Raw genomic sequence first — 23,654 nt, forward strand, 5'->3', positions numbered from 1 at the left:
CCTGCGGAGAAGGGCTTGGGGGTATTGGTGGATGGAAAACTGCCTGTGAGCCAGCAACGTGCGCTCACAGCCCAGAAAGCCAACCGTGTCCTGGGCTGCACCCAGAGCAGGGTGGGCAGCAGGGCGAGGGAGGGGATTCGCCCCCTCTGCTCTGCTCTGGTGAGACCCCACCTGGAGTCCTGTGTCCAGCTCTGGGGGCACCAACATCAGGACAGTGACCCCCCCCCCGAGCAGGTCCAGAGGAGGCCACAAAGATGATCCAGGGCTGGAGCACCTCCCTTACAAGGACAGGCTGAGAGTTGGGGGTGTTCAGCCTGGAGGAGAGAAGGCTCTGGGGAGACCTTCTAGTGGCCTTCCACTACTTAAAGGGGGCTACAGAAAAGCTGGGAAGGGACTCTTATCAGGGGGTGTAGGGATAGAACAAGGGGTAAAGGTTTTAAACTGAAAGAGGGGAGATTTAGGTTAGATATAAGGAAGAAATGCTCTACTGTGAGGGTGGTGAGACACTGGCACAGATTGCTCAGAGAAGCTGTGGCTGCCCCCTCCCTGGCAGTGTTCAAGGCCAGGTTGGACAGGACTTTGGGCAACCTGGGCTAGTGGATGGTGTCCCTGCCCATGGCAGGGGGTTGGAACTAGATGATCTTTAAGGTCTCTTTCAACAAAAACCATTCTTTTAACTCCTATTTTCTCCCTGCTTAAGTCTGTTATTCTTAGAATGACTGACCAAATTATGAGGGTGGTTAGCACTGTTGAAATGTTTTAGATTTGAGAAAAGAAAGTTTCTAACAAAGTTAATCATCCATATTCACAGGGAAATAAGAAACAGCATGAGCAACACTAGAAAAAAAGAGGGTACACAGCCATAAAACCTTTGAAGGTAGAACATAACACTTTTATTAGCAAAGAAGCTGGCTATAGAAAGAAAATAAATACAAGTTTTTTTGAGGTTTTTTTTCCCTCCTAACTACAATGAAAACATGCTAGCAAAATCCTTGCCCTTGAAGGCCAAGGTCTACTTCCTCAGGAAGGCTGAAGACACCAGGCTTCATGCATTATGACACAATTGAGCAATGAGATGAAAGTCTGAGGAACAGTCCATGGCTCTAAGCACCCTTGAGAAGAATAGTAAAAGGACCCAGGCAGATGAGCATGAATTGACTGGTCTCATGAGTCACAAAATTTCTTCCTACAGTGGTGCACTGCCAGGTAGGATTATATTTCCTGTCAAACTCCTACAGAACAGACCCCTAGGAATTTGGTATTACTATTCAAGTGCTGTCTTTACAGAGTGGAGGAAAGGACTTAAATAGAAGGAATTGTGAAAGAGAAGGGGAAGAACCAAAAAAGTGCATATAAGGGGTACAGAAAGGAACATAAGGACTGGTCTGCAGAAAAAGTCTGACTAGACTATACAGTGACCACAGAACTTGGTTCTCCAGAACTACTTACCCACCAATATTTTTGCTTGACTTTTGAAGCCCATACAGTATTCAGTAGGAAAATATTATGAGTGAACACTTATCCTCTTTATATGAGCTGCAATATTATGCTCAACATTGTATTCCTTCGGAGACTGAATGGCACACTCTACAGCATCTTGCTACATCTCTTCAGACACGTCTGTATCCTTTGTCACAGCCATCTGATCACCCATGGTTACCTGTAATAAAAAGAGAAGAGCATTCAAAGCTGCAGGAGCAGCCACACCGGTATCCTCGCTCCCGGCCCGTCCCCAGGGCCCGCGCTGTGCCCACACCCGCGGCTGGGCAGCCTCGGGGCCGGCTGGGCCAGAGGCGCAGGCACAGCCCGTGCTCAGAGCCGCAGCAGCGGGGCCTTACAAGCCCGGCCCCGGCCCGCTCCCGCTCCCCAGCCCCTCCAGCCCGGAGCGACACAAGCACCGCCGCGGCGGAGCGCCTGCACACCCGGCCACCGCCCGGCCCCGACGGCCTTTCCCTGCCGAGCGGAGGCGAACCAGGCCCGGCGCCCCCCGCCAAGGGCCCGGAGCCCCGTGCGGCTGCGGGGACGGCTCCGGCCTGCGGCTCCCGCGGACGCGGGAAAGGTGGAGGCGGCCGCCGCGAAAGGTCCTGGCACGGGGGAGCCGCCGGGACACGTACTAGAATTCGCGGTCCCTGGGTGGGAGCCGGCCCCTCTCCGGACCCGCGCGGTCCCAGGGCGGCCTCTCGGGGTCCCGCACGGCCTTCAAAAACCTCCCCTCACGCACCGGCGACAACCGCCCCCCCGCCCCTTCACTGTTTCGCGGGATCCGCGGGACCAGCTCTGTGTGGAAGGGGGCGGAGGGGCCGTGACCGGGCGGGCCGCACCCCGCTCCGCCGCCGTCTCGGTTTAACCGACCCGCGCGCTCCGCGGCCGCCTCCGAGTGCCACCAACCCCGCCCCCTGCGCACCGGCCGACAACCATTGGCCATCGCCACCACACCCCCGAGCGCTCATTGGCCGGGACCACGCTCCTCCCGGGGGTGTGTACCCCTCTTCAGACCAGCATGCCCCGCGCCTGCCCCCCGTTCCCATAGCGACGGGAATGCGCCGCGGCAGGGCCGCGCCCGCAGCGCCCCCTGCTGCCGCCCCCCCGCAACGGCCCCGCCGCGGCGGCTCCCCCCGGCAAGCGGGGACAGCGGCGGAGACCGGCTACAGCCTGAACGCTTCCCAAAACTGTTGTAGTACTTGAGGGCGCTGCAAGCAAGTAAGAAGCAGCCTTGGCTAAACGCCCCCCGGTGCCCTCTGGCCAAGCTTTGATCGAACCCAGAGATGCAGCTTCTTGAGCTGCTACGAGCAGGGACTTTGGTTGCTGAAAACACACACAGGACCCTGAGCTCATATTCAAAGCTCCACCCATCTACCTGTGCATCCTTACCTACACCAGGACACCGGGAGTTAGCCACTGGACAACTGAAGACTTTGAGCCCGGCCAAGGGCTTGCTCTAACTCCTACATGCCCCTGACAGAGCACAGTCCTGTCTAACTGCAGGGCTCCTCGGTGCAGCTTTGGGTTACTGACATACTGGTGCACTTAGCTCCGCATTTGAATATTCTCAGTGAGAGATTTCTTCGAAATGTGGTTGTTCACACGGAAATGAGGAGCCCAAGCCATGTTAGGGAAAACAGCCATAGAGAAAACAGCCATAAAACTCTTAGAGACAGAACACACATAACATTTTTATAGCAAGCTGACCCTGGAAATAAATACAAGGTCGTGGGGTTTTTTCCCCTAAACAGAAAAACCACATTAACCACTCCAGAAAAATCCCTATTACCCCTGAAGACCAAGGTCTTCTTCCTCAGGAAAGCTGAAGGCACTAAGCTGCTCCTGTTAGTGTGCAGTCCTGTAAGCACAAGCAACTCCAAACAATGATCGACAGCTCTAACCAGCTTTAAACAGAATATTTACTCCATGCGTGAGGAAGATGAAGTACGTGATCTCATGAGACACACAGCTGCCAGGTTTCCTTCCTACAATGTAGTACCGAGTGGGACTGTATTTCTGCTCAAACTCCTGCAGAAGGGATCACTAGGAACTTAGCACAGTTCTCACCTAAAAGTTGACTACAGATTTTTTTGTCATTGTGTCTCTTCTTAAGAAGTATCACTTTTTGAAAAGGCAATTAAGCAGCAGCATATGCTTTTAACTATAAGGGCTGTGTTACTTACCTCTTATACTTCACCTGCTTCTTAGACACACACAAAGAAAAAAATCCCAGAGAGTTTCCTAGCTGAGCAGGAATAAGCCCATGGACTGCAATTCCCCCCAAGAAGTCATGATGTGTTCTCAAGCTATACCGCTGATGTATCAGGTCATGAGATCATGTTCTCCCATCATACTCAGAAACCTACCACACATTACAAAAATCAAGATACACAGCTCTACGAAAAGCAGAACATTCCAGTCAGTCATTATATACTGTCACACCCAATAGCTCTCAAATGAGGAAGCTTCCCATGAGAGCATGCAAGCATTTCTGATCAGCTATTACAACCCTGGATATATTACCTCCTCAACACAGTTCCAACTAGGAGCCTCAAGGAAAATCTGACAAATAGAACCTTAAGACTAATTTGAACACAACAGATCAAGGACTAGGTAAAAAAAGGCATTCCTTCTGAGGAAAGTAACAGGAGTCTTCAAAGGGTTGCATTTGCTACCAGCTAATCAGTCACACTGGGAAAGGCCAGCAGAATCTCTCCTATTCTGCTAGACAATGGTAGTGAAAAAACAAACATAGAATGTATGGCAAAACAAAAACTAGAAAAGGTACATGTAAAGCATAGGAAAAGGAACACAGGGACAGCAGCCCATGGGAAAAGCCCAATTTATTTTGTGTCCACAGAACTTGCTCTTCTAAACAGTGTAGCAACACCACTCTGCCTGACTTCCAGTGTGGATAGTGTTCAACAAAAAGATATTACAAGCAAACATTTACTCTCTTTATAAGGGCTGTAATTTCTCTTCCAACATTATATTTCTCTATGGCCAAAATGGCATACTCCAGAGAATCACGGCATCTCTTCAGACATGTCTGTACCCTTTGTCACAGCTGTCTGATCACTCATGATTGCCTGTATTGAACGAAGAACAAGAGCATTCAAAGCTGCAGGAGCAGGCGCCTGCCAGGGTCCCCCGCCGAGCAGCCACACCGGTATCCTCGCTCCCGGCCCGTCCCCAGGGCCCGCGCTGTGCCCACACCCGCGGCTGGGCAGCCTCGGGGCCGGCTGGGCCAGAGGCGCAGGCACAGCCCGTGCTCAGAGCCGCAGCAGCGGGGCCTTACAAGCCCGGCCCCGGCCCGCTCCCGCTCCCCAGCCCGGAGCGACACAAGCACCGCCGCGGCGGAGCGCCTGCACGCCCGGCCACCGCCCGGCCCCGACGGCCTTTCCCGGCCGAGCAGAGGGGAATGAGGCCCGACCTCAGCCCTCCCGCTTCCCCGGGCCGGCCCCGGCCCCGCTCGGCAGCCGCCCCGCGGGACCGGCCCCGCCTGGAGCGGAGCGGCCGCGCGCTCCCCCTCGGCGGCGGTTCGAGGGACCCGCGCGCGACGCGGCCGCCTCAGAGGGCCCCAGCGCCGCCGCCCCCCCGCCCTTACCGCCGGCAGGCCCACGCTCCCCGTGGCGGATCGCAGCCGGGGCCGAGCGCCTGGGAGCCTCAGGGGCTGCTCTTATCCACGGCGGAGGGCAGCAGGGCGAGCGCTGCAGCACCAACGGCAGCGCTGGCGGGCAAGCGCCGTCCCGTAATGGCGACGAGTCGCCCACAGCAGCGTCCGGGACCCGGATGGAGCCGGGCCCGGGCGGGCCCGCGGGCACGACGGGACGCGTAGTCCCCGGCCGCCGCCGAGCACGCCGGGAGCTGTAGTCCCCCCGGCCGCCGCGGGCACCCGCACGGGCCCCGGGCGCCCTCTCCTCGCTCCCGACCCCGGCACCGCGCCCCGGCCGGGCAGCAGGAAGGGCTCGGGCCGCCCGCGGCCTCCCCGGGACCGACCCCCGCCCCGCGCCGCGGCAGCCGGCCCCGCACAGGGCAGCGGCACCGGCGGCCCCGCCCGGGCCCAGCCACCCACCGCCCCGGCCCCGACGGCACAAAGCGGCCAGAAAGAGCGACCTGGCGCCTGGGGGAGATCTCGTCCTTTATTTTCCAAAACGGTTCTCCACGAGGCATCGGCAGAAAAAGAAACGGCTCGGGCTTTGGGGCAGTACATCCAGCACAACAAGGGGGGGAAAATAATCAAAAAGCAAATTAGAAGAACAAGGGAAGTTCGGAACAGAAAGAACTAAACACTGTCAGTACTTACATAGCACAAGCAGTAATTGGGCAATACTGTAGATGGCTATAAAAACTCTCAAAGGCAAAACTGCTCCAACAGCTCTACTAGCAAAGAAGCAGCGTTCTGAAAAAAAAATAAATACAAGGAAGACTTTTTTGGTATTTTTCCTTTTTATACCCACAATGTAAGATCATCTGCTATAGCATAATCCCTGCCATTGCCCTTGAAGATCAAGGTCTGCGTCCTCAGGAAGGCTGCAGTAACTAGTCAGAGGAGTCAGCACACAGTCCTGTAACCAGATGCAAGTTTCCATAACAGTCCATGGTTCTAACCAGACTTGAAAAGAAGAATAGCGACTTGGCCGAGGTAGAAGTAGATGAAGTGCTTGGTCTCATGAGTCACGTAGCTGCCAAAGTTCCTTCCCACGATGCAGTGCCAAGTGGGATTGTATTTCTTGTCAAACTCCTGCAACGCAGATCACCAGAAATTAAGAACTGTTCTACATGGGTATTCACCTTCTGAGCAAGGCAATTAGAGGAAGAGCAGATACTCTTAAGTACTAGCATTATCTTATTTACATCTTACTGTTCACCTGCTGCTTAGTCAGACCAAAAAATAAAATCCACAAAAAAGCCACAGTACTTCCCATCCGAGCAGTAATAAGTTTAAAACATTTGTTCAGAGAAAGTAGTCTCTCACCCCATTAATTCATGATCTGAAACTGCAGCCCTCAAGTAAAAGCTTCACCACTAGTTTTATACCCACAGAGATTAAGCCGTAATTTAGACTTCATTGTTCATCTGCAACATGGGTGTTAAAGGTACTCAGTGGAAAATTCTCTGCCACATGCTCTGTAACAGCAGTAGTGCTACCAACAAATAATTTGTTTTATACATTTGAAACATATCCTCTACAAATTCCCAGTAGTTTCTATAAAGAATATGTGAAAAATTTTTGATTAAGCTGTCTTTTACACTGTCATGGATACTTTCTGCATCTGGGGAAAAAATGCCTTTCTGTATTATGGGCATAGCAAATCAATATTTCTCTAGTGGAAGCAATCATTCTGCTTAGTTGAATTTATTTTTTAACAGCTCTTCCACTCAGATCAGTTTAACTTCCATTGACGCTCTTTGATTTCTCCATTCTCCTGAGCTGACAAAGCAGGAAATGTAATCAGAACTAGATCTTTCCTATGTTCAGTATTGTTAATCCTACATAAAGGAGGACACAGACATTGCAAACAACAGATAATCAGTGCCACCAGGATTTTTTGTGTGGACTTTTTTTTTTCTTTTTTTGCTTATGTCACTACATAAGGAGAGGTGTGATTACAGTACACTTGCAGAAAACTACTTTTCCCTGCAATTTTGGACCCAGCTGGATGGAACTGTAACCAGATCCTGAAGTTCAATAAAACGAAACTAAGGACCATGTAAAACAGGCTTTCTCTCAGAGGAAAACTGTGTAAGAGCTCAATAGAGCCCCTGTGTTTTGTACCAGCTCAGTCACAGGGACAGTCTGCTGCCACTCGCTGTTCCCTGGACAATGGGACAGCAGCAGAAAAGTAGAACGTGGTGCAAGAGAAAAGCAGAAGGACCCGGAAAAGGCCACATAAAGGGTGGGGAAAAGGAACATAAGGACACCAGCCTCCAGACAAAGCCCAACTCAATTATCTACTGTCTCTAGAACTTGTTTCTCTAGAGCTACTTGCCTAGCAGCATTCTGCCTGCTTGATTTTTTATGTTCATAGAGATTCCAAGAGAACATCACAAGCAAACTTTTACCTTCTTTATGTGAGCGGCAATGTCCTTCTCGATGTTGTACTTCTCCAGGGCCTGAGTAGCACATTCCACAGCATCCTGCTGCATCTCTTCAGACATATCTGCATTCTTGATCACTGCCTTTCGATCACTCATGATTGCCTGTATTGAACGAAGAACAAGAGCATTCAAAGCTGCAGGAGCAGGCGCCTGCCAGGGTCCCCCGCCGAGCAGCCACACCGGTATCCTCGCTCCCGGCCCGTCCCCAGGGCCCGCGCTGTGCCCACACCCGCGGCTGGGCAGCCTCGGGGCCGGCTGGGCCAGAGGCGCAGGCACAGCCCGTGCTCAGAGCCGCAGCAGCGGGGCCTTACAAGCCCGGCCCCGGCCCGCTCCCGCTCCCCAGCCCCTCCAGCCCGGAGCGACACAAGCACCGCCGCGGCGGAGCGCCTGCACACCCGGCCACCGCCCGGCCCCGCTCCGGCTCGGCAGCCGCCCGCCGCAGGCCGGGAGCCCCGGGAAAGGCGCGGCCGCTCCAGCGCCCGTCCCCGACGGCCTTTCCCTGCCGAGCGGAGGCGAACGAGGCCCGGAGCCCCGCACGGCTGCGGGGACGGCTCCGGCCTGCGGCTCCCGGGGGCGTGAGAAAGGCGGAGGCGGCTGCTACAGAAGGGCCTGGCACGGGGGAGTTGCTGGGGCGCCCAGGCACCGGCTGCCCGGCCTCAACCTCCCCGGTGCCCACGTCAGGCCCAGCCCCTCACGGGAGCTGCCCCACCGCAGCGCTCGCGGCTCTCACGCCGGTCCTCTCACCGTTTGCCAGGCGCCGCAGAACCAGCGCTGCGTGGAACGGAGCGGGCGGGGCACAGAGGAACGCGCACACGCAACTCGCTCCGCCGCCGCGTCGGTTTAACCGGCCCGCGCGCGCTGCCGTCGCCTCCGAGTTCGCCCAGCCCCACCCCCTCCGCCCTGCCCGCCAGCCATTGGTCACTGCCACCACCCCCCCGAGCGCTCATTGGCCACCATCCGACATTCTCGTAGCGTTTTCCTCTTGCGTTTTCTTTCAGTCCGGCATGCCTCGCGCCTGCGCCCGTTCCCATAGCGACGGGTGGCAGTGGCCGTGCAGGCCGCGCCCCGGGCCCGCCCGGAACGAGACCTTTGGGGAGCCCCGGGTCTCCCGGAGCTTCCGCCGGGGCGAGCCCAGGGCACGGCGCGGCCGCAGCACCCTGCTCGCGGCTTGCTCTCAGGCCGTGCGCGGCCTCTGCTCGCCTCCCTTTCCTTTCCTCGCGGCTGAGCCTGAACGTGGCTGGTTGCCTGTGACTACAGCGTGAGAGGCTCTGGGTCACATCTCTCGTAGGCAAAGATCGTCTGTAGCTGAGGCAGGCAAAAAAACCCGCACAAACCCCCAAAACATATGTGATGCTTTGCAGGGCATTCTGCTGGAAAGAGCACAGGGCAACAGATCAGAATTTTATGTTTTGCTTAATTCTGCAGATAAGGTATGAGAAAGTCATGGTAGGGTCTGATGGTGCTGAGAAGTCTGAACGCAGAAGATTTTGGCAAGGGAGACCAACTCGGGGAGTGCCGTCTCTGGTCTGCTTTATTAACAGTGTGATGTAATCTCTCACGAGAAGGCGTTAAGTAACTTTTTTGTATCTACAAAGCTGACAAAATTTCCGGATGATTCAAACAGTGTGATAAGCAGGGCAGCTTTTGCAAAAAAATAGCAGAAAAAGTCCCTAATTTGTACTAATATCCCTAAGAGGAATCAGAGGCAGCCTTTCACTCCTCTCATCAGAACCCACAAACCAACCAACCCTCCCTCCTACACCCCGTGAGGCTTTACTTTAGCCAGGAAACTGTAAAATTAACTTCTAAAGAGATTAGAGAAAATTATTTGCAAAATCACTCAGATATACTCAGGTGTGTTGGGTTTGGGGTTTTCAGGGATAGTCCCCCCCCGTTTTACATGTTCTACCAGGGCAGGTTGAGCCGTGCACCGAAGCAGCCGGTGGCACCGAGCTGTACAGCCTCGGCATGAACAACTCCCCATCACCCCGTACGGGGCACGGGCCTTGAACCCCGCGTTCCCCGGGGCCGGGGCCGAGCACGGAGCCCGCCCGCCGCGTCCCGTCCCGCCTCCCGCCCCCGCGGGGCCGGCCGTGCCGCGCCCAACGCCGGTGTTGCGGTTGGCGGAGCCGCGGGCCGCGGAGGGGAGGTCGTGCCCTTGCAAGATGGCGGCGGCGGGGCTGTGCCCGTGCCGGGCGCTGCTCACCGGCCGCGGCGGGGCTCTGCGGGCGCTCGGCGGGGCCGGGCGGGGCCTCGCCGCGGGGCCGGAGACGCACTTCGGCTTCCAGACCGTGACGGAGGCGGAGAGGAGGGAGAAAAGTGAGGGCGGCAACGGGGACTGCTGTGGGGCCGGGCGGCGCCGTGGGGGAGGGCGGGCTGGGCCCGGCCCGGCGGGAAGCTCCCTGGGCATATCGGCCCTGGGGGTGAAGGGGTGCCCGAGATGTGCTTGGAGCTGTGCCGTTGGTCTGAGACGTTACCGGGAGTCTCGGTGAATAGTATCGGTGTTACGCCAGCTCGGTTCTTCCCTCAGTTCCAGAAGCGTTACTGGAAGTGGCTGTATTTCTCCAAAGAGACTTTGTCAGGAACAGGCTCGGTAGGATTCGATCATATTGTTTGTAAGGAGTTTTCAGGTGGTGCTTTTCAGTTCCACATGGTGATAGACCTCCACGAGGCAATAAAGGACACATTTTACTTCCACAGGAACATTTTAAAGTAGATTGCATCTCATTCTCATGTCCTTTCTTTGCAGTTTATCAGGTCTTCGAAAGTGTTGCCAAGAAATATGATGTGATGAATGATTCAATGACTCTAGGGATTCATCGAGTGTGGAAAGATATCCTCATGCATAAAATGAACCCTTCCCCAGGAACACTTCTTCTTGATGTTGCTGGAGGAACAGGTAAAAAATTTTGGTGAGTTCCTCCTAACAGTGCCTCACTGTTTTTGAAACTGTTTGAGACTGCCCAGGTTCAAGCTGCCTAGTGTTTTTTTTTCTCCGCTTGGTTCCCTGTCTTTAAAACTAGTGAAGCATCTACTTTATTTTCACAGAGAAGGGTTAAGAGCTAACTTGTGTTTTTAAGTATTTTCCTCTAAGGATCTGAAAGTATTATAGTACTACCATGATACTTTTTGGAAAACTTCCATTTGTAGGAAGCCCTAGGCTCTTTCATTTGAATGTGTTCCCTTTATATATTTTATATATATATATATATATACACACATACACACTCTCTACTCTGTGTGTGGTGTTTATTTTTCTAAATATATATATGTAAATAAAAATTAACTCGGTTTGATGTTCAAAGTCTTATGTTCCAATTTCCTGGAGTCAGGAAATGTTCCAAAACATGTATCTTTCTTTTAAAACAAATGCAGGTGACATCGCTTTTCGATTTATTAATTATGTTCGCTCTACACGAGAACGCCAGCTCCAGCAGAAGCTTAAGAACCATCAGAATTTATCGTGGCAGGAAATTTCTGAGAGTTACCAGGAAGACAAATTTAAGTTGCTAGGGGATTCCCAAGTGGTGGTCTGTGACATTAACAAAGAAATGTTAAAAGTTGGGAAGCAGAAAGCACAGCATCTCGGCTACTCTGAAGGTGAGTCATGCATTGTACCGTTTCAGTAACATGCCCGATAACAAGAATTTGACATGTGATAGCCACAAGGTAATCACCACTTCAGGATTACAATATATATTATATAGCCATGGTGTATACTATAGTTGTGCATGCATATTTGCCAACGTTGAGTTACTTTTTCAGTGAGCCTGTATGTAGTATGTATGCTGTTCAGATGTACAGTGATCCTCTTGAATAACACTTGAACGTTCAGAAATATATTTACAGAAGTGTCCATGAGGTCTGATACACAGCTATCCTTGAAAATTGATCACGTAATCTAAACCTGATGTTTATATCTGGGCAAATGAATCTGATTTTACTAAGGCAGATAATGCAAAAGAGCTCAGCCCTAGCATGATTACTCTAAAGATCTTATAACAGGTATTTAAGAATCAAGGCAAGAAATAAAAATTGCAAGAGCTGAAGTATATTGTGAACCTATGAAACTTTCCACCATTAGCGTATATGCTAATAATACTCGGAGAAACTGAATTATATTAAATGTTAGTTTGCAGGTCAATGGATTAATTCACTGATATCTAGAATTTGTTGGGGACTACGCCAATCCTGATTGAAAAGCCTGATATTAAGAAGTAAGACATAGAGAAAGAAGTCCTGCTTGTGGCTCAGCGTTTGTATGATAGTTGTTTATCCTCTCTTAATTTATGGATATTTGGCAAATATTTTAGCAATGTGAAGTACACCAGGAGGTTCACAAATTTTGTTTGCCTGGGTACCACCATTAGGAATGCCCTGGGTAGCCTCTGTGTGTGTGTTACGAGATCTCCTGCGTGTCCTTTCACTGTGTGCTGCTCCCACACCCCCCCTGGGACTCCTGTCACAGCTGCAGCCACTGAACCTTCTAATATTTACTGCTGTTGGGAGGGGTGTGAAGACGGGGCCTTCAGGCTTCCAGGCAGGTACAAGTGAATTTCCTGCCTGCAAACTGTACAGGCTGAAGGACGTACAGAACAGCTCAGTAACACAAAGGGGCTTAAAGAAGCTGCTGGCCTAAGTTCTCTCAGTTGCTTTTGTTCCCTGCTGGTGGGTTACCCCAGGCCGTTGACTGCCTGCCTCTCCTTTTTCTTTAAAACAAAAACTAAGTGTGAAAGCATTGGTTCTTCCAGCTCTGGCAGATTGCTTGCATCATGCTTATCTGAGCAGCTTTCCAGCCTGTCCAAAGCTATTTTTATGCATCATAGTTTGGGAACACCTGAACTGTACCAACATTTTAAGTACAAAAGTTTTATGACAGTAGTTTAGGACCTGAAATGAAGCTTGATGCTGCCTTCCAGCTACTATAAATAAAGTATTTTCTTTAATTGGCTGCACTTTTTAGGTATTTTATTGACAACAAACTCTCAAAATGAATATTTACGGTTTTTAATTTTCTTCTCCTGTACATTGTAGCTGTAGAAGCCTAACTGTCTAATTGTTGCCTGGGTTGTCTTATTCCCCACCATGCCACAATTCTGACTTCTTAGTCTTTTTCACTCCCTTGTTCAGCACATACCCATTTCATATGTCTGTTTTTCAAGTGATTCCTCCCTATTGTAGTAATCTCAATTTTTACCTTGCTTATCTGTTGGTTGTCTGAGGTCTCAATTATTTTTTTTTCTTAAAATTGTAAGGGGCAGAGTTTTCTTTCACTGCATTCCTATGTACATTCACCAACAGTGGGGGCTATGCATGCCAAAAAGAAACACATGTTGCACAGTTGCTGATTGTGCATTTTGGCCAGCAGGAGTGGCAGCCTGTGCTGCATGTGCCCCGGTTTCTCCTGCTGGACACCAACAGCCCCTTTTAGGTATCCATTTAAAAACTCCTGGCCTCTGATTTTACCACAGTGTTATTTTTCACTCAAAACCTTTTTCTGATGCTCACTTCTTGGGTGTTTTCTCAAACTGTCTACATTTAAATAAACTAAGAATTGCTGCTTTAATAATGTTGCGTGATGCTTTGCATACAATAGATTCTACAATATATATTTTGTAAAAATTAAATTTGAATGTGTCCTGGCAACAACTGTTGTTTTCTGCTGTTACGCTCTCCTCCATGTCACTTTCTAGCATACTGCCCTTTGAAACCGCTGATCTCTGTTGCAGAAGACTCCTGGTGTTTTTTTCTGTTAGTTTTTTTGTTTTGCATTTGAGTCACCAAAAACAGTGACATCAAGAACTATTAATTCTAAATTAAGCAGTCTCATGCTCCACGGATTGACATGGCCTTGATCCACTGGGGTTTTAGGAAGCAACACGGCAGCAACAGGATCACATACTGATAGTGCTGATGGAGTGTGGCTTTTCATGTTCCTCAGTCTCTGGAAGTTTTCTAGCAAAGTGTTTTAAGTGTTTTGACCATTGCTGGATGGCAAGACGTTAATCAGTGTTTATAGTTATTTTTTGAGGAGAGAGTCTTTTTTTGCAACTTTGCTACAAACAAATGGCAGCCAGTTTCTGGAAAGCCAGTTGCTTTCCACTACGATGCAAGATTTGAATGAAATCTTTTTGGCAGACTAAAGCACTGTGAACACAACATGTATATATGCAGAAGAATGTTTTGGCTGATCTGCAACATTAACGATTTTACTTGAAAGACAGCTGTATAGTACAAACCTTGAAAGGTTTGTGAGTATAGACCAAGGTGTCCTTCCTCACACAAAAATGCAAAATTGAAATATTAGTTCTAAATATCACTTTATTATTAATAATAATTCCTTCTAGAATAGATAAATTCTAGTCTCTGTGGGGCAGTCTGAGTTTTATAAGGTCTGTTCAATACTGTGTCTTTGTCTTTTACTACAGGTTTGTCCTGGGTACTTGGGAATGCTGAAGAGTTGCCCTTTGATGATGATAAGTTTGATGTTTACACAATTGCCTTTGGAATCCGAAATGTAACTCGTATTGATTTGGTAAGTTGCTGTAGTGTATCCTGACATGGAGCCTTTAGGATTCACCTGAGGTTTTTTATTCTAGTGGAGGAAGCAAAGGAAGAGTTCCTTTGGATAAAGGAACATCTTTGTCTTCTCCTGAAGCATTTAAAATAAGTAAAGACCCTTCTGCTCAGTGTCTTTGCACTGACTGGTAGTAGAGTTTTCCATGAAGAATGAGGATGATTTTAATTAGGATAAGCAGTATAGTACCCTTTGTTCTAAACAATATCTGTCCTTCAAGAAGGACTAGCTGTCTTGAGGATGAAGATAGGTTAGATCACCTGCTTAGCTGGACTAGTTGTCTGTGTTTTGGAGGAGTGTGTTACAACCTTGGCAGAGTTCCTTCTGTGGAAGGTGTAGTGTTTGAATCCAAGCCACCTTGAACTGTACGCCTTCGAACTTGCCTTAATGTGGATGGCTTTTCGTGATGCTTTGCCTGCACCCTTCCGAAGCACAGGCTCTTTGCCTTCATGGATACATCAGGCTGGTAGCATAGCTCCCTGGAGACATGGTGCAAAACATATCTGAGCTTCCAAATCTTTTGCAGAGCTCCTGTCATATATGTGTACTGTTTATGTTTTATCCCCTAGGAACATGACAGTTGAAGCCAAGCAGATGTACAACCTGCAGAGGTTCTTGAATACAGCTCTGCTGTGCTTTTGTATGAACAGTTGTAAACAGAATTTTTTCTTGGTGGTGCTTAGGTGTTTTATTTTGGATATAGGATGGAATTTTTGAAGTAGCGAAGATTTTCTTCTTCCCTGTCTTTCCTCCCTGTTCTCACACGTTGCTCATCCAAAACCCAGTATAATTTCTTCTTTCATCCTTTGGGTGTGCCTCACAGTTCAGTAAAAGCTTTTATTTTGACTAAAAAAAATACCTATTGTGTGCTCTTTTGATTTTCAGCTTCTTGTAGCTGAGTCACCTTCTCCCCTTTGGGTTTGGTCTATAATTACAAGAGCTCTGCTGGCAAACATTCATCAGCTAAGAGTAGGGAAGAAAAATAAAAGCTGCAAACCTGATGTCATAGTTTCAATACAAAGCCTGGAATAAATCTATTTATATAACAGCAATCATGTTTGTGGTCTGGTTTTGTTGTTCATTTGGGGTTTTTTTAGTACTTGTCGTGGGATGCTTCTCTACAAGTAAATATGGGAGATTGCCAATCAGGATTCTCTTTACTCCCCTCAGTTCATCACTGAGTTGCCATCACATGGCATGGCAATAGGCAGGTGCTGTTCTACAGAAACATTTATCACATCTGCTTTATCTCAGGCACTTGAGGAGGCCTATCGTGTGCTGAAACCAGGAGGAAGATTTCTCTGCCTTGAATTTAGTCATGTCAGCAACCCTCTTCTTTCCAGGTAGGAACATGGTGATGCTATGCCATGTCACATGGCCCTGATTTGTACTCAGCCAGAATAAGAGGTGGAGACACTTTGAGGCCACCTCATTGTGCACTTTTAAAATCATATACAGATTCCATAGTGTAGTGGTACAGAGATCAACCTGTGGTGGAGGGGTTGGTTTTAAACTTATTTGTATTCATCTGTATTTGCTGTCTGTCTGTGCAGGCTCTACGATCTATATAGTTTCCAGGTTATTCCTGTTCTGGGTGAGGTTATTGCTGGTGACTGGAAGTCTTACCAATATCTCGTGGAGAGCATCAGACGTTTCCCCCCTCAGGTAAGACAATTTCTCTGAATTCACTAACACACAAAACATGGTCCCAGCATAATCTTAGAGGCAGCTGGCTTATAGGCCTTCAGGTTATTATAACTATGGAACTATTATTTTTCAGGAGGAGTTGAAGGCAATGATAGAAGATGCAGGCTTTTTTAAAGTGGATTATCAGAATTTAAACTCGGGCATTGTTGCCATTCACTCAGGTTTCAAACTGTGAATCTACTATGTAGCAAAACACAGGAAGTGTAATTTATTTGCTGAGGAATATGAAAGCTGTGGAACTTTTAAGAACTTGTGCAACATACACTTGGTCAGCAATTGGACCCAGAAGAGCATCAGCTACCTTTTTTCCACTGAGAAACCTGCAGAGGGAGGCTCCTGTGGCATTTCTTACGCTTGCATTTCCCTTCAAGTGCAACATGAAGGACATGGCCAAAACTGAGCGGTGCCAACAGATGAAGCAACAGCAGTTACCAGTGCTGGATACAGAAACAGATTGACTAGTCTTCAAACGAGATGCCTCGTTTTTTCACTAAGCTTCAAGGAGGATATCATACTAGTATAAAGTAACTTGGATTTATTAATTTTTATTAAGCTGTCATTATCTTTGTTGTGGACTTTAAGGGATTTTTCCCTCGATTCCTTTACTGCTTTCAAGGGTCTGTGGAAGGTTTGCAAAATAAAACAGCTCTGCATCAATGTTTTTCACTTACATCAATATTTTAACCTTTTTAAGGTTTCCTTTCTAAGAAAGGAATTTTTTCCCGAAGGAGAATGACCACATAACTATATTGTGGAATGAGATGACATGTTTTCACCTCCATATAAATCTTTTTGCTAGTGCCAAATGCATAATCTACATAAAAATACTGTGCATTTCCTTCTGTTCTTTCAACTAAACTGTTGAGGAACAGATGCTTCTGTAGCAGGATACAGGGATAGAGTACAAAAAAAACCCTAGAGAAGGTAAATTTATATTTTAAAGTGACAGCTGTGTAAGGAACTAGCATGAAAATTTCTCTCTTCTGGAAACCGAGAGGTGAAAACTTGCTTTTAACTCACCCCTTCACTTGAAATCAGAAAAGCAACACCATGTATCCCAACTCCAGAATTTGCACTGGAGGTTACTAAAAATATGCTTATCAAGAATTGAATAGCTGTCTCTCTTTCAGAGAAACTCTCCTGTTGTTCTCATTACTGACTGATGACATATTCAGATTAGCTCAGGCTTTGGATGCTGTGGATCTAAGGGGAGAAATTGAGGTAGAGATTTTCCTCCTTCATTCATAATGGAATAAAGACAATAATACAAGCAATAGAGGGCAGAAGGGTAGAGAAAACTCTTAAAGGATAAACTTGTTCCAACAGTTTTATTAGCAAAGAAGCCATATTTTGAAAGAAAATAAATACAAGGAAGACATTTTTGCATTTTTTATAGCCACAATGAAAATACCAGCTGCTACAGCAAAATCCCTGACCATAACAATACAACAAAAGACCTGAAGATCAAGGTCTGTTTCCTCAGGAAGGCTGAAGGTAGGAGGCTGTTTGGAGTTAGTGTGCAGTCCTGTAACCAGATGCAAGTTTCAGAAACAGTCCATGGTTCTAACCAGACTTAAAAAGAAGAATAGCAACTTGGCCGAGGTAGAAGTAGATGAAGTGCTTGGTCTCATGAGTCACGTAGCTGCCAAAGTTCCTTCCCACGATGCAGTGCCAAGTGGGATTGTATTTCTTGTCAAATTCCTACAGAAGAGAGAACTAGAAATTCAGCATTTTCATGAGAATTGTACTAATATTGCCTAACGGGTTTTTTTGTGATGATATGACAGTTGTTAACAAGTATCACTTTTGGAAGAAGGCAAATTAAGGCACAGCATATGCTCTTAAGTGCAAGGATCATCTGTCACTTTATAACTCATCTGCTGCTTAGTCAGACCCAAAAAAAAAAAAAGTGCTTCCAAGCTGAGCAGGAATAAGCTTAACACATATGTTGGGGAAGGAACTTCTCCCCACAAGTCACACCATGATCTCAAACTGTAACTTCACTGCTTGCTCTGAATCTCTACAGATTAAGCCATTACTTCGACTTCATTAGCTGTTTTCAACAAGGATGTTGAAAGGACTCTTGATGGAAAATTCTTTGCCACATCCTTGATACCAAGTCATGAGACCATGTTCTTCCTACACACTGTAGTCAGGAGCCTGCTGTGACTTTCAGATAAAGTCGTGTGTACAAGTCTACGGTGAGTAAAACCATTCAGTCCATAGTTACATACTGCAGCTTGTAACAGCTGTCAGGTGAAGAGACTTTTTATGAGACCATGCAGGAGTTTTCTGTTCTGCTTAATCAAACCCTTCAACTATTTGCAGCTCTATCAAGCTGAGTCAGAAAATCTGACACACTAAGCTAGGAACCATCTGTTCTGCGTTAGCATGAACAGTTTGTCTTGTATGTGGTGGGGAAGAAGAAACCAAAACCACTTATGAGAAGGTCCGCAAACCAACACTTCTCAAATAGACTCCATTAGAGCCCCTGCGTTTTGTATCACCACAGGGACAGTCCACTGCCACTCGCTGTCCAAGGCTTAAGTTGAAGGTGCTGCAGAAGGACACGGAAAAGGCCACAAAAAGGGTGGGGAAAAGGAACATAAGGACACCAGCCTACAAAGTCCAACTCGATTATCTAGTGTCTCTAGAACTTGTTTCTCTAGAGCTACTTGCCTAGCAGCATTCTGCCTGCTTGATTTTTCATGTTCATAGAGATTCCAAGAGAACATCACAAGCAAACTTTTACCTTCTTTATGTGAGCAGCAATGTCCTTCTCGATGTTGTACTTCTCCAGGGCCTGAGTAGCACACTCCACAGAGTCTTGCTGCATCTCTTCAGACATATCTGCATTCTTGATCACTGCCTTTCGATCACTCATGATTGCCTGTATTGAACGAAGAACAAGAGCATTCAAAGCTGCAGGAGCAGGCGCCTGCCAGGGTCCCCCGCCGAGCAGCCACACCGGTATCCTCGCTCCCGGCCCGTCCCCAGGGCCCGCGCTGTGCCCACACCCGCGGCTGGGCAGCCTCGGGGCCGGCTGGGCCAGAGGCGCAGGCACAGCCCGTGCTCAGAGCCGCAGCAGCGGGGCCTTACAAGCCCGGCCCCGGCCCGCTCCCGCTCCCCAGCCCCTCCAGCCCGGAGCGACACAAGCACCGCCGCGGCGGAGCGCCTGCACGCCCGGCCCCGCTCCGGCTCGGCAGCCGCCCGGCCCCGACGGCCTTTCCCTGCCGAGCGGAGGCGAACGAGGCCCGGCGCCCCCCGCCAAAGGCCTGGAGCCCCGTACGGCTGCGGGGATGTGGGGACGGCTCCGGCCTGCGGCTCCCGGGGGCGCGGGAAAGGCGGAGGCAGCCGCCGCGGAAAGGGGCCTGGCGCGGGGGAGCCGCCGGAACACGCACCGCACCGGGATGGCTGAGGCACGGCGGCCGGTGCCTGGGCCGGGCCCAGTCCCGCTCTCCCTCGGGAGCCGCCCGCACCCCGCCGCTCCCCTCACCGTTCGGCGGGCGCTGCGGGACCAGCCCTGTGCGGAGCGGAGCGGCGCTGCGGTCTGCCCACTGCGCGCCGCGACCGCTTCCGAGCTCGCCCCGCCCCCTGCGCGTCGACCGCCAGCCATTGGCCAACGGCGCCCGTCCCCCGAGCGCTCATTGGCCACCGGCCGGCGCTCGCGTAGCGTTTTACTCTTGCGTTTTCTTTCAGACCGGCATGCCTCGCGCCCGCGTCCGTTCCCACAGCGACGGCGGCCGCGTGGGCACCGCCCCGGGCTGGGCGGGGCGAGCTCTGTGGGGCGGCGCCGCTGCCCCCCGCAGGCCGCGGGCGAGGGGTGCTGCTGGGGGTGTCAGTGTAGATTTCAGCTGTGTATGGAATCCTCCGGTCCTGGCTCCCGTGCTGCTCGTCCCTGGCAGCGTCTAGTGACCTGGGCAAAAAACGGGTTCCTGAAAGGACGCTCGGTCTCCAGTGCATTTTACTGTGTCCACCAGTTTGGGTAAAACACCTCTCCGTGGTTAATATGGGGACTCCAAAGGCCATTTTATTACTTACCCCAACTCATATCACAGAGATGCCGAATTTAACCCAGTAATCTCTGCAACAGGCCCTTGTTTCTCTTTGAACTGGGACAGCTCTTTCGGTAAGATGGTCTTTACTGAGAGGAAAGCCCACCCGTGCTTCAGGAAGGAGTTTCAAAATGGCACTTGATCATCTTGCCTATTCACGTGTCTGTTTTCAATTTATCTTTGTCTTTCAGACTGTCACCTCTGATAGAAATCTTTTACTATGTTTACTGAATGTGATCAAGTCAGCACTACACCTTATTTTTTTAGTGAACTGATTTCATCAGACTTAAGTCTCATTTAAAGCATCTTTTGCAGACCTCAATATTTCTGCAACTCATTACTTTTTGGAGGGAGGTGTCATTTTGGGTTTTTTTGTTTTAAACGAGGCAAGATGTTTTGGGAGACGGTCCTGCTCTGGTTTGTTAGTTTCACTCTCCCTGGGACACTTTTGCTCATACTCCTGTCCGCAGCTAGAAAGTTTCTGTTGAGTCTTCCATAGCTGGTGATCCATTAATAACAGTAGTCTGAACCATGTCTACAGCAAACAGCACAGGATGACTTGAAAGAGATTTTCAAATACTGGTAGGTGGGACTGCTATTTCCTTGTAGAAACAAAAAACCTCAAGAGCAGTCATCCGCCTCATTTGAAATGCATATATTTCTCATATTAGTATATTATAGTTACCTGCTCAGTGTCATTCATAGCAAAAGCAGCATAACTACAAGGAATCTTTTGCTTTTGCAAGCTCTTTGAAGAATCTTTGAATAGTCTGGGGGCCACAGCACTTAATTTACAGAACTGTTTAGTATCTGCAGCACTAGCAATGGTTCTTTGAGTACTAAACAGTTTTGTGCTGACAGAACGGAAACATTTAACAATCTTCCCAGTGCTTACAGTGGACTTCAGAAACACTCATGAATCTCTAAGGAGGTGGCTGCGTTTGGTAGCTGCAGGCAAATTTCTATGCATTTATTAAGTAATGGTTAGCTGAAAGAACAGATGTGATGACGACTGCAGGAAATGTCAGTGTGGGTGAGATACACATCGTTAATGAGAAACATTAAAGCCTGAGATATACAGCTTTAAAGAGAAACATTAGAGCCTTACTTGTTAATCAAGAATATAAAAGTATAGTTTCCCTAAGGACAGAGCTGCAGGGGAAGGCAGAACAAATACATGTAGGAGATGATAGCTGGAGTAGAGGAGGTGCTGAGGAAAATTGGGTAATGGATAAGGCATATCACGAGATTCCTCTTGCAGATGGAGGTTAGACTGTAAGCACTTTCAGCTGAGGCCTTTTTTTGCTGTGTTGCGTACTGTATCACTATATCAAATACAGATTTTTCCTGAAGTTCCTGGTTACTATCAAAACATAAAATAATCATTATTAGCAATAAAATAACTTCCATTTTCTTTTTTCCATAAAACTGAAGAAATCTCCACCTTGACATTTTCTCTGTAAACCTGAATCTATATGTTAGGTCTTCTAATTCAGTTTTATATGTTACAGATCTACATAGCAGTAGAAAAACCTTAGCAGCTGTAAGTCAAATTAACTCTATGGACTCCAGAGAAACTAGATACATCTACATCATCTCGGAATCTGGCCTTCTTTTGTTGTTTTGTTTAACCAACTTTTTTTCTCTTTTTGCCATACCTATTGACCACAGAGAAAAGATGAGTTATTTCACAAATATATGTTTGTCTCACTACAGTTAGAAGGATTTTACAGGTAGTGATTTTATTACACGAGTCCTTAACGATAGTTACTCACTTGCCAGTGTTTATAAATTGCATTGTGGCCAGAATGCCGTAAAGATCTGAACCAGATCCAGACCCACTTGTGCATCAAGGCCCTGTGGTGAAAGCAGGTGAACTGGCACTATGAAGGGCATCTTGTCCCCACCTCAGGGTGCAGCCAGGGCCCAGCAGAGCTTTGTGCCATCCCATGGGGTGCAGCACCCACCACATCAGACATGCTGAGGGAGGCTGAGGTACTAATATATTTTGCCCCATAGGCAGCTCATCTGGCTTTTGCCAGGATTTCTGCTTTGGTGGTTGCATGTGTCTGAGTCAGGGCTGTGGTAAAATTGCAACAAACTCCTTCATTAAGGAAATGTGTGTTTTCCACTTTAAATGCAGTTTGGGCTGCAGGGAACAAGCGTCAGGCAGTCTGCTCTCCCGCTGGAGTGTGTGGGTAAAGGAGCAGCAGTGAACTGGCAGTTTTAAGCTTAGCCTGTGCTGCACTGGGAATGTTGGATCATTTTTGTCCAAATTGTTGGTTTGGTGGTTGCTTTTGAAGTGTTACTTGACGATATATTGGGTTGGAAGCTCCTACAGCCATGCAGTTCACTCTCAAATTCCTCTTCCTTTTTCTATGTAAATAACGTCCCTATTCTCTCTGATGGTCAAAGGAGGCCAAAATGGATAAAACAAGTGGGGATTTCACCAGCTGGGAATTCTCTGCTAATATGTTTGTTGTATAATGACTTGAGGTCTTTCTATGTCATGATTTATATATGCATCATAAATTACTTTTAGGCTGAGATTGTGTATTTGTAAAACTTCAGCATTTGCAGGGTCTGAATCTTGAAAAGCCTGAGACTAAAACACTAATACAGTGTTACAGCTTTGCAGAGAACTCGATTAGTGGGGTTAAATAGAGACTTTAATTCAACACCCTTGAAAGAATTCAAGTATCATAATAATTACATGTTTTATGCATATATATATATGTACCTATGTATACATATGTACGTATATTATGGAAGCTTAAACAAATAATGAAGTAACCCCACAAGTAAGAGTGGAACAAGTGTTTGGTCTCACTTCCTGCCAGAGAAATATGAAAAAAAATCAGTTCCAAGCTTACCAAACACGCAACCTTTGAGGGTAGTGAGTGACAGTGGATCCTACCCAGTAGCTGTGAAAGACTGCTGTAATCCTTTTCACTCAGCCTAGGTTTTCCATTAAATACATGGCACATAATGAATGAATAGCCTGAGAGGGAGCTTGTCAAAGCAGTTTGTACACACGATATTAAGAGCAAACCACTAATAGGCGAACCTAGTACCAGTACTATTCAAACTCTTCAGTCATTTTTTCAATGTTTTTCAAATTATGATACTTCTAATATGCTTGGTGGACTTTTGAGATGTTAAGAAACAACACATGTATCATTGATCTCTCATTTATATTACCTGTTGTTTGCAGGGGTGTGGAAGATGCAGTTCATAGGACAAATAGTTATTATGGCCATGCTCAGGACTTCCTCTATCAGACAGCTGCCAGGACCTGAAGGGACACATGCACCAAGCTGGTGTTTATTATGCAGATGTACAGAAAGATGGGATGGGAGTAACAGCTTTTCTTGGCAAAAAGGTACAGAACAAGCACTGTGTAAGCTGGATGACATCAAGTTACCATCCCATGAGGTGAGTTTCTGCCCTCAAGGGAAGCATGTGCCTGCAGTCATGGAGGAGCATACTTCTCCTATCAGGCTCTCAGGAGCTTAAGATATGACTCAGAACTGGTGATTAGTAGTATCCTATTACAATAAAATCAGGGGTCTTTTCTAGCACTTCCAAAGAGAATTCCACTGTGGCTCAGCATGTCATGATCCATTCTAGTGCACAGAGGTATTGGAATAAATGATTATGGATTCTTAAATCTGTACGTAGACAGGGCCCCATGCAGGAAGAAAAGTTTGTTTCTCAGCTTCTTCTGCGTT

The 23,654-nt window shown here is 48.3% G+C and overlaps 3 protein-coding genes and 1 long non-coding RNA gene across 6 annotated transcripts; 1 reads left to right on the forward strand and 3 right to left on the reverse strand.

Moving 5' to 3' along the window:
- Positions 1 to 4,308: 4,308 nt before the first annotated feature.
- On the reverse strand, positions 4,309 to 5,266 carry LOC141967317 (uncharacterized). The gene is made up of 2 exons (XR_012634681.1): positions 5,090 to 5,266; positions 4,309 to 4,571 (listed from the first exon to the last, which is right to left on the reverse strand). It is a non-coding gene; the product is annotated as an uncharacterized LOC141967317 (long non-coding RNA).
- Positions 5,267 to 5,604: 338 nt separating this feature from the next.
- Positions 5,605 to 8,469, reverse strand: LOC141967362 (dynein light chain 1, cytoplasmic-like). The gene is made up of 3 exons (XM_074921069.1): positions 8,329 to 8,469; positions 7,549 to 7,686; positions 5,605 to 6,226 (listed from the first exon to the last, which is right to left on the reverse strand). The coding sequence occupies exons 2-3, from the start codon at positions 7,678 to 7,680 to the stop codon at positions 6,089 to 6,091; spliced, it is 270 nt and encodes an 89-aa protein (XP_074777170.1). The 5' UTR covers positions 7,681 to 7,686; positions 8,329 to 8,469; the 3' UTR covers positions 5,605 to 6,088.
- A 1,261-nt stretch (positions 8,470 to 9,730) lies between these two features.
- On the forward strand, positions 9,731 to 16,525 carry COQ5 (coenzyme Q5, methyltransferase). 2 transcript variants are annotated; one of them, XM_074921117.1, is made up of 7 exons: positions 9,731 to 9,903; positions 10,334 to 10,483; positions 10,960 to 11,184; positions 14,013 to 14,119; positions 15,416 to 15,504; positions 15,715 to 15,826; positions 15,942 to 16,525. In XM_074921117.1, exons 1-7 carry the CDS (start codon positions 9,750 to 9,752, stop codon positions 16,041 to 16,043), a joined length of 939 nt encoding a protein of 312 aa, XP_074777218.1. In that variant the 5' UTR covers positions 9,731 to 9,749; the 3' UTR covers positions 16,044 to 16,525. The 2 variants fall into 2 exon arrangements, with proteins under 2 accessions (XP_074777218.1, XP_074777219.1); XM_074921118.1 differs by lacking the exons at positions 15,416 to 15,504; positions 15,715 to 15,826; positions 15,942 to 16,525 and adding an exon at positions 15,047 to 15,388.
- Positions 16,526 to 17,181: 656 nt separating this feature from the next.
- LOC141967382 (dynein light chain 1, cytoplasmic) lies at positions 17,182 to 19,450 on the reverse strand. Of its 2 annotated transcripts, none has more exons than XM_074921108.1 (3): positions 19,365 to 19,450; positions 18,621 to 18,758; positions 17,182 to 17,569 (listed from the first exon to the last, which is right to left on the reverse strand). In XM_074921108.1, the coding sequence occupies exons 2-3, from the start codon at positions 18,750 to 18,752 to the stop codon at positions 17,432 to 17,434; spliced, it is 270 nt and encodes an 89-aa protein (XP_074777209.1). In that variant the 5' UTR covers positions 18,753 to 18,758; positions 19,365 to 19,450; the 3' UTR covers positions 17,182 to 17,431. The 2 variants fall into 2 exon arrangements, with proteins under 2 accessions (XP_074777209.1, XP_074777210.1); XM_074921109.1 differs by having other exon boundaries at positions 19,270 to 19,369.
- Between the last annotated feature and the right edge of the window lie 4,204 nt (positions 19,451 to 23,654).

Source organism: Athene noctua, chromosome 17 (assembly GCF_965140245.1).
Source record: "Athene noctua chromosome 17, bAthNoc1.hap1.1, whole genome shotgun sequence".
NCBI classification, from domain to species: Eukaryota; Metazoa; Chordata; class Aves; order Strigiformes; family Strigidae; genus Athene; species Athene noctua.

Bases quoted from the DNA above. Each gene is read 5' to 3' on its own strand.
- LOC141967362 (XM_074921069.1), bottom strand. From the start codon at position 7,680: ATGAGTGATCGAAAGGCAGTGATCAAGAATGCAGATATGTCTGAAGAG. The intron at 6,227-7,548 runs GTAAAAGTTTGC...TCTGCGTTGCAG, and splicing joins TTGCCGCTCACATAAAGAAG to GAGTTTGACAAGAAATACAA.
- COQ5 (XM_074921117.1), top strand. From the start codon at position 9,750: ATGGCGGCGGCGGGGCTGTGCCCGTGCCGGGCGCTGCTCACCGGCCGC. The intron at 10,484-10,959 runs GTAAAAAATTTT...AAACAAATGCAG, and splicing joins TGATGTTGCTGGAGGAACAG to GTGACATCGCTTTTCGATTT. The intron at 15,505-15,714 runs GTAGGAACATGG...CTGTCTGTGCAG, and splicing joins AGCAACCCTCTTCTTTCCAG to GCTCTACGATCTATATAGTT.
- LOC141967382 (XM_074921108.1), bottom strand. From the start codon at position 18,752: ATGAGTGATCGAAAGGCAGTGATCAAGAATGCAGATATGTCTGAAGAG. The intron at 17,570-18,620 runs GTAAAAGTTTGC...TCTCTTCTGTAG, and splicing joins TTGCTGCTCACATAAAGAAG to GAATTTGACAAGAAATACAA.